We start from the raw sequence: 14,028 nt of genomic DNA on the forward strand, positions 1-14,028 counted from the left end.
ATTAAGTAAAATAGTGGAATAAAATATATAAAAGAATCTCTAAGGTTGTGAAAAGAAAAGGATTTAATATGCAAAAAGTTTACTCATGCATAAGTTCGAAGAATAGCCTCTCTTAGTAAATAAAAGATTGGGAGTGAGTCTGAGAATTCATTATGATTATGGCTAGAAATCACTTCCATATGTATTGAACATTGCTATGTTCTGAATGCGTGTGTCCTCTCCAAATTTACATGTTGAAACTCTAACTCCCAAAGGCGATGGTATTAGGAATTGGGGGTTTGGGGTGGTGCATAGGCCATTAGGGTGAAGCCATCATAAATCAGGTTAGTGTTCTTATAAAAGAGACTCCAAACAGCTGCCCCGCCTTCCACCATGTAAGGACACAGCCAGAAGGAGTCAGCTATGACCCAGGAAGAGGGATTTGCCCAATCATGCTCTTACCCTGATTGGGGATTCCAGCCTCCAGATCTGTGAGAAGTATGTGTGTTGTTTATAAGCTACCCAGTCTGTGGTCTTTCGTTGTAGCAGCCTGAATAGATGCAGACAAACAGTAGGCTCACAGGATGTCCATGACCCTGTACTGCAGAGCCAGAGAAGGCCTGGCCTCCTGGGCAGGGCCTCCTGGCTCTTCCTGGCTCCTCTTCTTCTCTTCTCTCTCCCTGAGGCCATAAAGAACTCAGTTCAACCTGAGTAATCCAAAGGCCATAACTCCTTCTTTTTTATTTTCTAAGGATTTTATCATTCAGAACCTGGATAAAAGCAAAGCGTATTATGTGGGGCTGTCAGACCCAGAGGGTAACAGAGACTGGCAATGGGTTGATCAGACACCGTACAATGCAAATGCCACGTGAGTATAGAATTTGATCAAGGAATCCTGAGTCCTGGATCATCAGACATTTTAGAGTGTCCAAAGTATCGGGTTTGAAAATAAAATAGCTCAGGCTTCTTGTAACGCTTGGCACCAAGTTAAATAATTTTATTTATTATCTCATTGAATCATCACAAGAACCCTATGGAGCACAGATTATTATTTTTTCATTGTAGAGCTGAGAAAACTGAGTTAGAGAGTTTAGATAACTCAGCATATGTTATTTGGCACTGGTGACAATGGTCCTTAAACCCAGGTCTATTTGATACCAAAGTTTGTATGTTTTATTTTTAAGTCCCCTCACCTCCTTAAATAAGTTTCAATTGATTTCTGAGAAAGCAAAGGAGAAGGAGAGAGGGACAGAAACATAAATGATGAGTGTGAATCTATTGGTTGCCTCCTGCATGTCCCCAATGGCAATTGAGCCCACAACCCAGGCATGTGCCCTGACTGGGAATTGGACTGTGACCCTGGTTCATGGGTCGATGCTCAACCACTGAGCCACACCAGTTGGGCCAAATTCTGTGTGTTTGATCACACATTTGTATCTCTAAATAAACACATAGTCATGTTAATTGAAATCATAACCAATTGTTAATACAGTAGGTCCTCGGGTTACGTGGGAGATTGGTTCCTATGGCGCGACTTAACGTGATTTTCGCTGTAAGTGGGAACCCACCTACATAAGCACCTACATCACTCACATGGAGCAATACACAGCAGTAAATGAAGTGAAACAGTAAAAAACATTTAAAAGAAAGAAAGATAAGAATTCCTGACCTTTATGATAAATAATAAAAAACATAAAGCACATATGTACATAGTACATACATCGAAATGACGGAACTTTCTTTTTATAAATAAATGGGAAATGGCTGCGTAACCACGAAACGATGTACATCGAGTCCGCTGTAACCCAAGGACTGTCTGTATTTATTATCTCTCATAAAGCAAATGAACTAAATTCTGATAGTTTTACAATATCCCATATTTGTGTAGGTCCTTTAAAACTCTTAAGCACTTTAGTACATTTCTATTTTTAAAAATTTATTTTTATATTTTTGTTAATACTCACCTGAGGATATTTTTCCATTATTTTTAGAGAGAGTGGAAAGGAGGGGGAGAGACAGTGAGAGAGAAACATCGATGTGAGAGATATGTATTGGTTGCCTCACGCACACGCCTGGCCCTGCACTGAGCCAAACCGGCCAGGGCAGTACATTACTATTTTTGATTCTTATATCAACTGCATGAAATATATAAGAATCTTACTCTATTCTTTATTTTTTAGATATGTAAATAAAGGAAATTAAATAACATGTCCAAGAAAACAGGAATCAGCAGATTCATAGATTTTAACTATTTCTTTAGACTCCAAAGCAGTTAGTTAGAAAAAACAAAAGAACAAACTACATTAAGACTTGGGACCAGAGTAAACTGTCATCATTTAAGGAAGCCTGTGGCTGACAGTCCCCTAGAACAGGGCATGGACAAATAGAAGGGCCCCTGGGATATCTGCTGGGAAGGTGTTTAATGCAATAAGATGACACCATACTGGGCAGTGTGTAGGCACAATTTTCAAGGGAAATGCCAAAGACACAGATGGAGAAAAAAACCTGCCTAATAAGTAGAAGAGAAATGATTGGGCACATCTGCTTTGACTTCTGTACAGTTTAACCCCAGCCTCCTACCTCACTGTCTCTAACCCTTCTCATTATTTGAAGTCATATCCACATTTTCCCCCTTTCAGATTCTGGCATCCAGGCGAACCCAATTATCAGTGGGAGCGCTGTGTTGTACTGAATCATCGTTCACAGAGATCGTGGGGCTGGAATGATGTTGAGTGTGAGAAACCTCACTGGTCAATTTGCAAGATGATGAAGATCCACTTATGAGTAGGAAATTCTCCATGAACATGCGGTTGAATTAGAAGCCACCAATAAAGAGTTAAATAATTTTCTTTTTAGAATTCATGTGTTAGCTTGTGTAAGTGATCTCCAGAGAATTTTCCAATAGGCTGTTACCTATTCAACTTATATAAAATAAGTGTACATATCAATTCATGTATTCATTCACACAATGAACACCTATGGAGCATTTTATAGTATACTGTATACTGGAGAGCCTATCTGCAGACAAATGGAGGGAGCATGAGCCTCCTCCCCCAATTTTTGTCTAATTGTTAAGATTTATCAGGTGTGGGAAAAGTCTGGCCCACAGGCCATATAAGGCACCATAAATCATTTGGTCTGGCCCTGCCAAGGCATTAAGGGGTGAGTTAATTAAATGTTTGACACATTTAATTATGTTTACATACAGCAAGCTTATTTTTAAGTTGATAATTTTATATGGCCCAAGAATGATGTTATAAATATCCAAATGGCCATTGACAAAAAAAGGTCCCCCGCCCCTGAGTTAGATACTGATACAATATGATGTGGCTTCTCCATTTATCTGGATTTATCTCTTTACTAGAGGCCCGATGCATGAAATTCATGCAAGGGGCTCGGCCCTCACAGCCCTGGCTGCCTTGGGCTTTGCAGCCTCAGCTACCTTTGCCCTTGCAGCCGTGGCTTCATCCCGAAGGTTGTCTGGACTGTCATTCCGCCGTCTGGTTTAATTAGTATAATTAGCTCTTTATTATATAGGATGGGCTGCTCAAAAGCAAAACAGTACTAACCATTCCATTCCATTTCTCTCAGACAGATTCATTATTTTCACTAAAAACATATTACATAACATTTGGAATATGATGCACATCAATGGAGGATAAGTTTCAGCTTTGGCCCAGTAGGCTCTTGTGCTTCTTAACATTCTCTGTTTGGACTTGAAGTGTCATTTAATATCAGAGTTCAGGCATAGGATAATCAGAGATTGAGAATTGGGTATTCAGAATTAGGGAAATAGAAGTCATTACTGGTGCAAAAACGGAGCCACTTTAAAATGGAGTCAGAGCTGCCACCCCATTGAAACTGCCTTGCAGGTCATCCTTCTCAAACCTTTGGAGTATTAAAACTTGCAAAATAACCTTTGGCCTGGGCCTAAAACAGCACTGTATCTCAAACGACTCTTGGCAAAAAAACAACAAAACAACAATAAAGAAAACTGATATAATGACTCCTGACTAAACATTAAAGAAATTCTTCAGAATTAGCATCACTATGTTAGTCTGTCTGCACATATAGTAATCCCTTGCTTTTATCCATATATTTGTTCCTATTACTTTCTCAAATACCCCTTGCCATCTACTCCTACTAAGAATACAAAGTTTCTTTCTGAATCAATCAGTGCTTCCAGAATAGCCTTTGGATCCCAAATAAATGGATTTTTGCTTCTCACTTTGACCTTTTATTTTTAGGTTAACACTGGTGAGTTGACATAGGTTTGTATTCATTAGGTTTTCTGATACTTTTTTCTTTAAGTTTTATAAATTCCATGTGTGGATTGTCACTCAAAATGACTCCTGGCATATTTGTGTCCCCCTTTTTACTAAAGTTCTTACACATTAGTTTCTTTCTAAAACAATATAAAATATATAATATTTACAATAATGCCTGCAATTCATGCTTTATTATAGCAGTTATAATCATGATAAAGCTGATTTTCTCTATGACTACCCCCATGTGGCCTTTAATTATACCCTGATTTTCTTCATTTAACAGTGTAGTTAATTATATTTACCACTCATTGCTTGCCTATATCTCAATTGAGTTATTTTTAAAATTCTTTATTGTTTAAAGTATTACGTATGTCTCCTTTTCCCCCATTGACATCTCCCAGCCATTCCCACCCGCCCTCACCCCCCTACTGTCTGTGGCCATGGGTTCTGCTTATATGCATGCATACAAGTGCTTTGGTTGATCTCTTACCCTGCTTCCCCCTTCCCCCCATCTCCTACCTTCCATCTGAGGTTGGAAGGTCTGTTTGATGCTTCTGTCTCTGGATCTATTTTTGTTCATCAGATTATGTTGTTCATTATATTCCACAAATGAATGAGATCATAATATTTATCTTTCTCCAACTGGCTTATTTCACTTAGCATAATGTTCTCCAGGTCCATCCATTGCTGTTGCAAATGGCAAGAATTCCTTCTTTTTTACAGCAGTGTAGTACTCCATTGTGTAGATGTACCAGTGTTTTATAATCCATTCATCTGCCGATGGGCACTTAGGTTGTTTTCAAATCTTAGCTATGGTAAACTGTGCTGCTATGAACATAGGGATGCACATATCCTTTCTGATTGGTATTTCTGATTTCTTGGGATATATTCCTAGAAGTGGGATTAGTGGGTCAAATTGGAGTTCCATTTTTAATTTTTTGAAGAAACACCATACTGTTCTCCACAGTGGCTGCACCAGTCTGCATTCCCACCAGAAGTGCAAGAGTGTTCCTTTTTCTCCGCATCCTCGCCAGCACTTGTCATTTGTTGATTTGTTGATGATAGCCATTCTGACAGGTGTGAGATGGTACCTCATTGTCGTTTTGATTTGCATCTCTCAGATGATTAGTGATTTTGAGCATTTTTTTCATATGTTTCTTGGCCTTCTGTATGTTCTCTTTCGAAAAGTGACTATTTAGGTCCTTTGCCCATTTTTGATTGGATTATTTATCTTCCTTTATCAGGGTTATATCCTCTTGTTGTATCGATCCCTTTAGTATTATGAAGTGGTCTTCCTTATCTCTTGTTATGGCCTTCACTTTGAGGTCTTTTGTCAGATATAAGTATTGCTACCCCAGCTTTTTTTTTCATTTCCATTTGCCTGAAAGATATTTTTCCATCCCTTCACTTTCAGTCTGTGTGAGTCTCTTCTTCTGAAGTGGGTCTCTTGTTGACAGCAAATGTATGGGTCATGTCTTTGTATCCATTCAGTCACTCAATGTCTTTTGATTGGAGCATTTAGTCCATTTATGTTTCAAGTTATTATTGAAAGGTACTTGTTTGTAGTCATTTCTATTTTTGTGCCTGTGTTCTTTCTTACCTTTTAATTTCTTCTCTTTACAGCATTCCCTTTAGCATTTCTTGCACGCTGACTTGGTAGTGATAAACTCCCTTAGCCTTTTTTTGTCTGTGAAGCTCCTGATTTCCCCTTCAATTTTGATTGATGGTCTTGCTGGATAGAGTATTCTTGGATTCACACCTTTGCTTTGCAACACTTTGTATACCTCCTTCCATTCCCTTCTAGCTTGGTGTGTTTCTGTTGAGAAATCATTTGATAATCTGATGGGGGATCCTTTGTATGGCTCTGCCTGCGAGCCTGCGGGGAGGGGAATGGGCTGTTACTCACAGAAATCTGCCGCGGGGATGTCTGGATTCTTGGTGTCTGTGGGTCTGTAGCTTTGATCGCAGATCTCTGTCCCCAGTGGCTGCAGGGTCCTGGTTTGCGTCTGAGACCAGAATGGGTGGTGCTGAGGCCAGGATCCTAGTCTCAAGCAGCTCTGTTTCTCAAGATGGCGTGGTCTCTGTGCCCGCGCTGGCCTCCCAGGAGTGTCAGCGCTGGGAGCGGGGCTCCGCCGCCTAAGACTGCGCGGTTTGGCAGCCCCTTGGAAGACCTGCAGAATCTAACTGTCCTTAGCTCATACACACACACCACACACGTCCACACACTCTATCGCTCCCTCGCTCTCTCACACTCTCTCCCTCCCTCCCTTCTTGCCAGCCGCCATCTTCTTCTCTCTCACAAACACTAATTTCTAATAGAGCGATCCAATACAGCTTTCTTATAAAGGGATTTAATTCAAATTGCTGATTCACCGATGTTAGCCCCTTTATAAGAATTCAAGGCATGCCATAACCGGTTTGGCTCAGTGGATAGAGCGTCGGCCTGTGGACTGAAGGGTCCCAAGTTCGATTCCAGTCAAGGGCATGTACCTTGGTTGCAGGCACATCCCCAGTAGAGGGTGTGCAGGAGGCAGCTGATTGATGTTTCTAACTCTCTATTCCCTCTCCCTTCTTCTCTGTATAAAATCAATAAAATATATTTAAAAAAAAAGAGTTCAAGGCAAAACAGAAGATTATTTACTTTGTCTAATAGTATATGATTTTATATTCAATCAATACTAGTTACTGTCGTCTTTATTGCTAGTTTTTGTATTACTTTTCACCAGACTCAAACATCCTAAATGTATTTGTACATCTAACCTGAACCTATTCAGAGTTTGGCTTTTGTTCCAATTTACCATTCTCCCTATGAATATTTGTCTTATTTTATATTTTGATGTATTGCTCTTTTGTGATTTTGCTACTACCATTCAAAAGTTTGCCAGTAGCTACCTAGAAATATATATGGAACAGAGGAATGGAAAAAAGCAAAGAAAATGGAGCACAGGGTTGCAAATGGTCAAGATCGTTATTTGATTAGGAGAGCCTGTATTGGAGATGAGCAAGGAATCAGAGGTCTTTAACTTCCTTTTTCTATATATAGCTAAGGAGAATGTTTTCTTTTCCTGGACCACCAAGTGACTCAATGCATGGGTTGTTTTTCTTCATTTCTCAAGAAAACTAAAAACTGATGATGATGTTAACAATCATTCTTCTACTCTTCTTATGACTTGTTGCCTCTCAAATCCATTTTCCGGGTTTTCATTACTGTTCTCAATGTCATTTTATCATTAGCTATAGAACTATTCTATCACTTAGATTGAGTTGAGTGGAAACCAGGTTGGATTCAATATTCCTCTATTCATAGCAGGTATTTTGTGTTCAAGACTGCTCATGTGAGAATGTTTGTGATGTTAGTAGAAAGAAAGGTCTACATTCCAGATTAACAACAAGGAATTCATGAAGCCTGCCTCTGATGTTATACAACTTCTAATTGCACCTAATCCAGGAGATTATAAATATCACTAACTTCTGCCTAATATTGGTCTTGATGCAATAAAAATATTTACGTTTGCAGCTAGATTCCAGAAACTGCAATTTTGCCATCATGTTCCTATAAAATGTCCATAGGCCTTTTTGTAATTTACTATATTTAATTATTATCAAACCATATCCATTTAATTAGACTTTTGCTCACTTCCTAAGATACTGTTCAAAATGTAAAGTTTGGTTAGGAAGCACTTAATTTAATTAAGGCCTGTAAGTAATTGCTTTTAGGGCATATAATATTTTTTATTTCCCATGCCCGAATGCATAAGAATTAGAGAAAGACATTTCATACCAGGAACAGAAAAAATGATTTCAATATTCTTGTCTAAATTTTCATAAATAATTTTGGGTATGTTTCTTAATTTCCTTTTTTATTTTACCCAATATTTAAAAAATACCAGAATCTTTCGTCCAAACCGCAACTTCTTCTTTTGAGAGACCCTTTATATTGAAAGTCTCTTAGCTTCATCTGAGTGTTTAGCTGTTGTTTCTGTGCTCTGACCTATTTGAATGAAGGCAGGTCTTTGGATAACACCTTCAGTAAGAGAGACCCAAGAGGCTCCTGGAGCTTTTGAACACAGGGAGCCCTCTGACTCACACAATGGGGCAAGAAGGGCAACCTCAAGGTAGAGGTGAGCATTCCTTTACCAATTCCAAGGAGGAAAGAAGTGTACGATGAGATTATATGAGTCATCTGGAGGGAAGAGGTAGATAACAGATTGAAGACATAAAGTTTGGACTAACATAGTAGATTTTTGAGAAGTTGAAAGAAAGAAAAATTTCACAGAGCTAGAAGTACTTGAAAGAATAAGAAATCAAATATTAACACAGTGGTATGAGAAGTAAAAGACAAAAAAAGGTGATGTTTTAAGAAATATGGGAATCAATGGATAAATGTAGTATTTAATAAGAAAGAATAATAAAATGAAAATTACAATTGGTTGAGGATGAGTTTTGCCTAGCTTGCTTAGGACTTCTGAGCTTCTACCTGGTTATATATCATGAGGGGGTTTTTGCACTCTCTTCTTGCTTTAAGTTACTCTGAGATCCTTTGGTTTCTTTATGCTCTAACTTTTAGGAACTCTGGCTTCTTGGCCCCGTGGTAATTGCATTTGTCTTGCTCTTTGACAGAAAACGAAGTATGGTGGTTTGAAGTGAGGGTCTGGTCTGTTGCTGTGATTTCCATAGCATTCCTCAGTGCTTGCTTTATTTGGAGCTGTGTGGGTAAGTGCTTCACTGAGGTGCCACTTCTCTTGATTCCTTTCCCTGCCATGTTTTATAGAGATTTCTTAGGATGTGCTCGCCTTTCCTCCATTGATATGTCAGCTCTTACTTAGAATGCCATGCTTTGCTTTTCTTAAAAACAACTTTTAACTTATTTTTATTGAATTTCTTGGGGTGACATTAGTTAATAAAATCATATAGGTTTCAAGTATACAATGTAATAAAATATCACCTGCATACTGTATCATGGGCTCATGGACCAAAGTAAAGTCTCTTTCCATCTCCTTTTATCCCCGATTGGCCCACCTACACCTCTCTTACCCCACTTTCCCTATGGTTATCACCATACTGTTGTCTGTGTCTATGTGTTATATATATATTTTTTTCAATTTTTTGAAAAATTTTTCACCTAGACCCTCATCACCTTCCCCCTGACAGCTGTACTATATATCTATGCTTTTGTTTCTATTTTGTTTATTAACTAACTTTGTTCACCAGATTGCACATATAAGTGAGATCATACAGTATTTGTTTTTCTCTGACTTGCTTATTTCACTTAGCATAATAATCTTCAGGTCCACCATGCTGTCACAAATGGTAAATTTTCTTCCTTTTTACAGCTGAGTAGTATTCCACTGTGTAAATGTACCCCAGCTTTTTTTGTTCACTCATATACTTATGGGCACTTGGGGTGTTTCCAGATCTTGGATATTGTAAATAACACTGCAATAAACATAGGGGTGCATATATTCTTTCAAATTAGTGTTTCGGGCTTCTTAGGTTGTATTCCAAGAAGTAGAATCACTGGGTAAAGATGTAGTTCCTTTTTTAATTTTTAAAAGTAACTCCATACTGTTTCCCACCATGACTATACCAGTCTGCATTCCCACTAACAGTGTACTAGGGTTCCCTTTTCTCCACATTACTGCCAGCAATTGTTGTTTGTTGATTTATAGACGAAAGCCATTCTGACAGACATGAGGTGATATCTCATTGTCATTTTAATCTTCCTCTCTCTGATGATTAGTGACATTAAGCATATTTTCATGTTTATTGATTATTGTATATCCTCTTACAAGAAGGGTCTATTCATGTCCTTTGCCCATTTTTAAGTTGGGTTTTTGGTCTTTTTGGTGTTGAGTTGTATACATTCTTTATATATTTTGGAAGTTAACTCCTTTCAGATGTATCGTTGGAGGATGTATTTTCCCTTTTTGTGTTATTGATGGTTTCTTTTGCTATGCAGAAGCTTTTTAGTTTGATGTAGTCCCATTTCTTTATTTTTTCCTTTGTTTCCCTTGTCCCAGGAGATATATCAGAAAAAATATCCCTATGTGAGATGTCCAAGATTTTACTACTTATGTTTTCTTCTAGGATTTTTATGGTTTCATGACCTTCATTTAAATCTTTAATCTATTTTGAGTTTATTCTTTTGTGCAGTATAAGCTGGTGGTCTAGTTTCTTTTATTTTTCTTTCTTTAATTCCTTTTTTTTTTGCATGTATTTGTCCAATTTTCCCAGCACCATTTATTGAAGAGACTGTCTTTACCCCATTGTATGATCTTGACTCCTTTGTCAAATATTAATTAGGCATGCATGGTTTATATCTGGGCTTTCTCCCTCTCTCTCTCCCTGTCACTCCCTCTCTCTTTTTTGATCCTCACCCAAGAATATATTTTCCGTTGATTTTTAGACAGAGTGGAAGAGAGAGGAAAAGACAGAGAAATATTGATGTGAGAGAAACACATCAATTGGTTGCCTTCTGCAGTCGGGGCCCGGGACAGGAGGAGCCTGCAACCAAGGTACATGCCCTTGACTGAAATCAAACCTGGGACATTCAGACCGCAGGCTGATGCTCTACCCACTGAGCAAAACTGGCTAGGGCTGAGCTCCTGTTTTGTTCCATTAAATTATATTTCTGTTCCCGTGCCAATACCATGCTATTTTGATTACTTATGGCCTTATAGTATAGTTTCATATTAGATATTGTGATACCTCCAAATTGGTTTTTCTTAAGATTGCTGAGGCTATGCAAGGTCTTTTGTGGTCCCATATAAATTTTTGGAATATTTGTTTTAGATTTGTGAGATATCCCATTGGTATTTTAATAAGAATTACATTGAATCTATTGATTGCTTTAAGTAGTATGGACACTTTAATGATGTTGATTCTTTCTATCCATCAATAGTGTATATTTTTCCAGTTATTTGTATTTTCTTCAATTTCTTTCTTCAGTATCTTATAATTTCTCTAGTACAGATCTTTTACCTCCTTGGTTAAATTTATTCCTAGGTACCTTTTTTTGAGGCGAGGTGGGAGGTTGTTGCAATAGCAAATGGAATTGTTTTCTTAATTCCTCTTTCTGATAGTTCATTACTGGTGTATAAAATGCCACCAATTTCTGAATATTAATCTTGCATCTTGCTACTTTGCTGAACTCATTTATGAGATCTAGTGTTCTTTTGTTTGTTGGTTTTTGGTTTTGGTGGAGGCTTAGGGTTTTCTATGTAAAATATTATGTCATCTGTGAATAATGGCAGTTTTTCTTTCTCTTTTCCAATTTGCATGCCTTTTATTACTTCTTGTCTGGTTGCTGTGGTTAGGACTTCTAGTGCTATGTTGAATAAGGGTGGTGAAAGCTGACATTCCGTCTTGTTCCTGATTTTAAAGAAAACACTTTTAGTTTTTGCCCATTGTGTATGATGCTGCCTATAGGTTTGTCATATTTTGCCTTTATTATGTTAAGGTATGATCCCTCTATTCCCACTTTGCTGTGAATTTTTATCATAAATGAATGATGGACTTTATCATATGCTTTTACTGCCTGTATTGATATGATCATGTGAATTCTATCCTTCATTTTGTTTATGTTATATATCATGATTTGATTTGTGAATATTATACCAACCTTGTATACTGGAATTAATCCCACTTGATCACAATGCATGATCTTTTCAATGTAGTGCTGGATTCAGCTTGTTAATATTTTGTTGAAGATTTTAGCATCTGTGTTCATCAGGGACATTTGCCTTTTTTTAAATTATTTTGTTTAAGTATTGGAAAGGAAGAGATAAAACTTCCCTTTATTTTACATGATCTGATTGTCAATATAAAAAAATCCAAGAAAATCTGTGAATAAATATCTGGAACTGATAAAAAGAATACAATATCCATATTCTAAAATCAATAACAGCCGAAACCGGTTTGGCTCAGTGGATAGAGCGTCGGCCGGAGGACTGAAAGGTCCCAGGTTCGATTCCGGTCAAGGGCATGTACCTTGGTTGCAGGCACATTCCCAGTAAGAGATGTGCAGGAGGCAGCTGATCGATGTTTCTCTCTTATCGATGTTTCTAACTCTCCATCTCTTCTCCCTTCCTCTCTGTAAAAAATCAATAAAATATATTTAAAATAAAATAAAGTCAATAACATTTTTATACCATTCATGCCTTTCTTGATTATTAACTTTTCTTCCAGATTTACTTCATTTGGTTTTATTAGCATTTCCGCAATGATAACCTTATATATGAATGTGTGTTAGTAGTAGCCATACTTTAAGACACCATCTGCCACTACTGGATTCAATAGTGGTCAAGTGTTCTCTAGTGACAAAGTCCTCTATTGAGAATGCTTTGACAATCACAATTCTTTAGAGTATGGTTTTTGATTTTCATGTGGGAGTCTTTTCCAACATGAGAAAAAGTATTCAAATGAAATAATAGAGATGGAGAGGAACAAAATATTTCTTTACTATTTCATTAGTTTCCAAATAAATATGTCAAGTATATTTTGTGAGAAATCTCAAAGACTTTTTTCTTCCTAATGCACAGTTTGCTTCTCCATTCACTGATAAGGTGATTAGAAACAGTTCTTGAATAACCTGGGAGGAAGTGAAACAGATTTTATATGTCAAATGGGCCCATTTCAAGTTTCTTTGAGATAAATAAATCTCACAGTGTTTACTACACCACAAATAATTATCACCAAAGTTAGAACCTGCTTTATTTTTTATGGTCAAGAGCAAAAGAGGAGGAGGCTCAAGAAAAGTTATTTTATTTATCAAGAGAAAGCAGATATTCAGGTCTCCTGGATATAGGCTAAGAGAAAGGTAGAAAGGTTTCACAGTAGTGAGATTCAGAAGTTGAAGGTCAAGGCAGAAATGAGTCAAGAATAAATTCAGGACCCAAGAGAGAATAGGTCTTTTTAAAATTATTAATTATATATTTTTATTGATTTCAGAGAGGAAGGAAGAGGGAGAAAGATAGAAACATCAATGATGAGAGAGAATCATTGGTCAACTGCTTCCTGCACGCCCCACACTGGGGATGAGCCTGCAACCCAAGCATATGCCCTGCCCTGGAATAGAACCATGACCTCCTGGTTCATAGGTTGACACTCAACCACTGAGCCACGCTGGCCAGGTGGGAGAACAGGTTTTGCTCAATATGCACACCCTTCACCATAAAAGTTAATGTTCATTTAAGATATTTAAAATGTTGCTAAACGTTAAAAGGTCCCCCTAGGTTTCTATTTACCGCATATGTTTATCTTTAACTACCAGCAGTCAGAAATTTTAGAAAATATCAAAATAACCTCCAAACTTCCTCAGGATTATTAAAATTAAGGCGAAGTAGACAGCCAATTGGTCAACAAATATCTATAGGTCATTATGATGGTCACTGTCCTAGGTGCTTGTGATTCACTGATATAGAAAAGAAGTAGAATATCTGTCCTAGAATACAGAGGTTAAGTTTCAATGAGGGAAGAGCAAATATAAATGTGTAGGCCTATGTAACAAATGAATATAAGAAACCAGTAATTCAGCACTGCCTTTACTGGGCTTGCATACAGAGAAGACAGTGGTGGTAGTTGGAAATAAGTCCACTTGGCCCAGATTGATGGAATTTAAGCTCTATAGTAAAAGAACAGATGGATACTAATCCTTCTTTCTTCACAGTGAATTTTCATTTTATACATGGCAAAACTGACAAAAGGCTGTCTGAACTACGCACATATAATTCAGGTTTAACCTGCTTCAGTGAAGGGACAAGCATGACAGGTAAGGTGTTGC

The 14,028-nt window shown here is 37.6% G+C and overlaps 1 protein-coding gene across 2 annotated transcripts in view; it reads left to right on the top strand.

The window, feature by feature from the left end:
• The window catches only part of LOC118651642 (C-type lectin domain family 4 member A-like), a 35,216-nt gene extending 21,188 nt beyond the window's left edge, over positions 1–14,028 (top strand). The window contains exons 5-7 of one of the 2 annotated variants that reach the window (XR_004966310.1): positions 732–847; positions 2,619–2,814; positions 13,915–14,028. Coding sequence is in view for 1 of the 2 variants with exons in the window: in XM_036301034.1 (XP_036156927.1) it covers positions 732–847; positions 2,619–2,763 (261 nt within the window). In the remaining variant the exon portion in view is untranslated. Of the gene's footprint in view, positions 1–731; positions 848–2,618; positions 2,826–13,914 lie in introns of those variants that run through there. The other variant, XM_036301034.1, reaches the window with a different exon arrangement.

The sequence above is a fragment of the Myotis myotis genome, unplaced genomic scaffold, assembly GCF_014108235.1.
Source record: "Myotis myotis isolate mMyoMyo1 unplaced genomic scaffold, mMyoMyo1.p scaffold_m19_p_3, whole genome shotgun sequence".
Taxonomy (NCBI): domain Eukaryota; kingdom Metazoa; phylum Chordata; class Mammalia; order Chiroptera; family Vespertilionidae; genus Myotis; species Myotis myotis.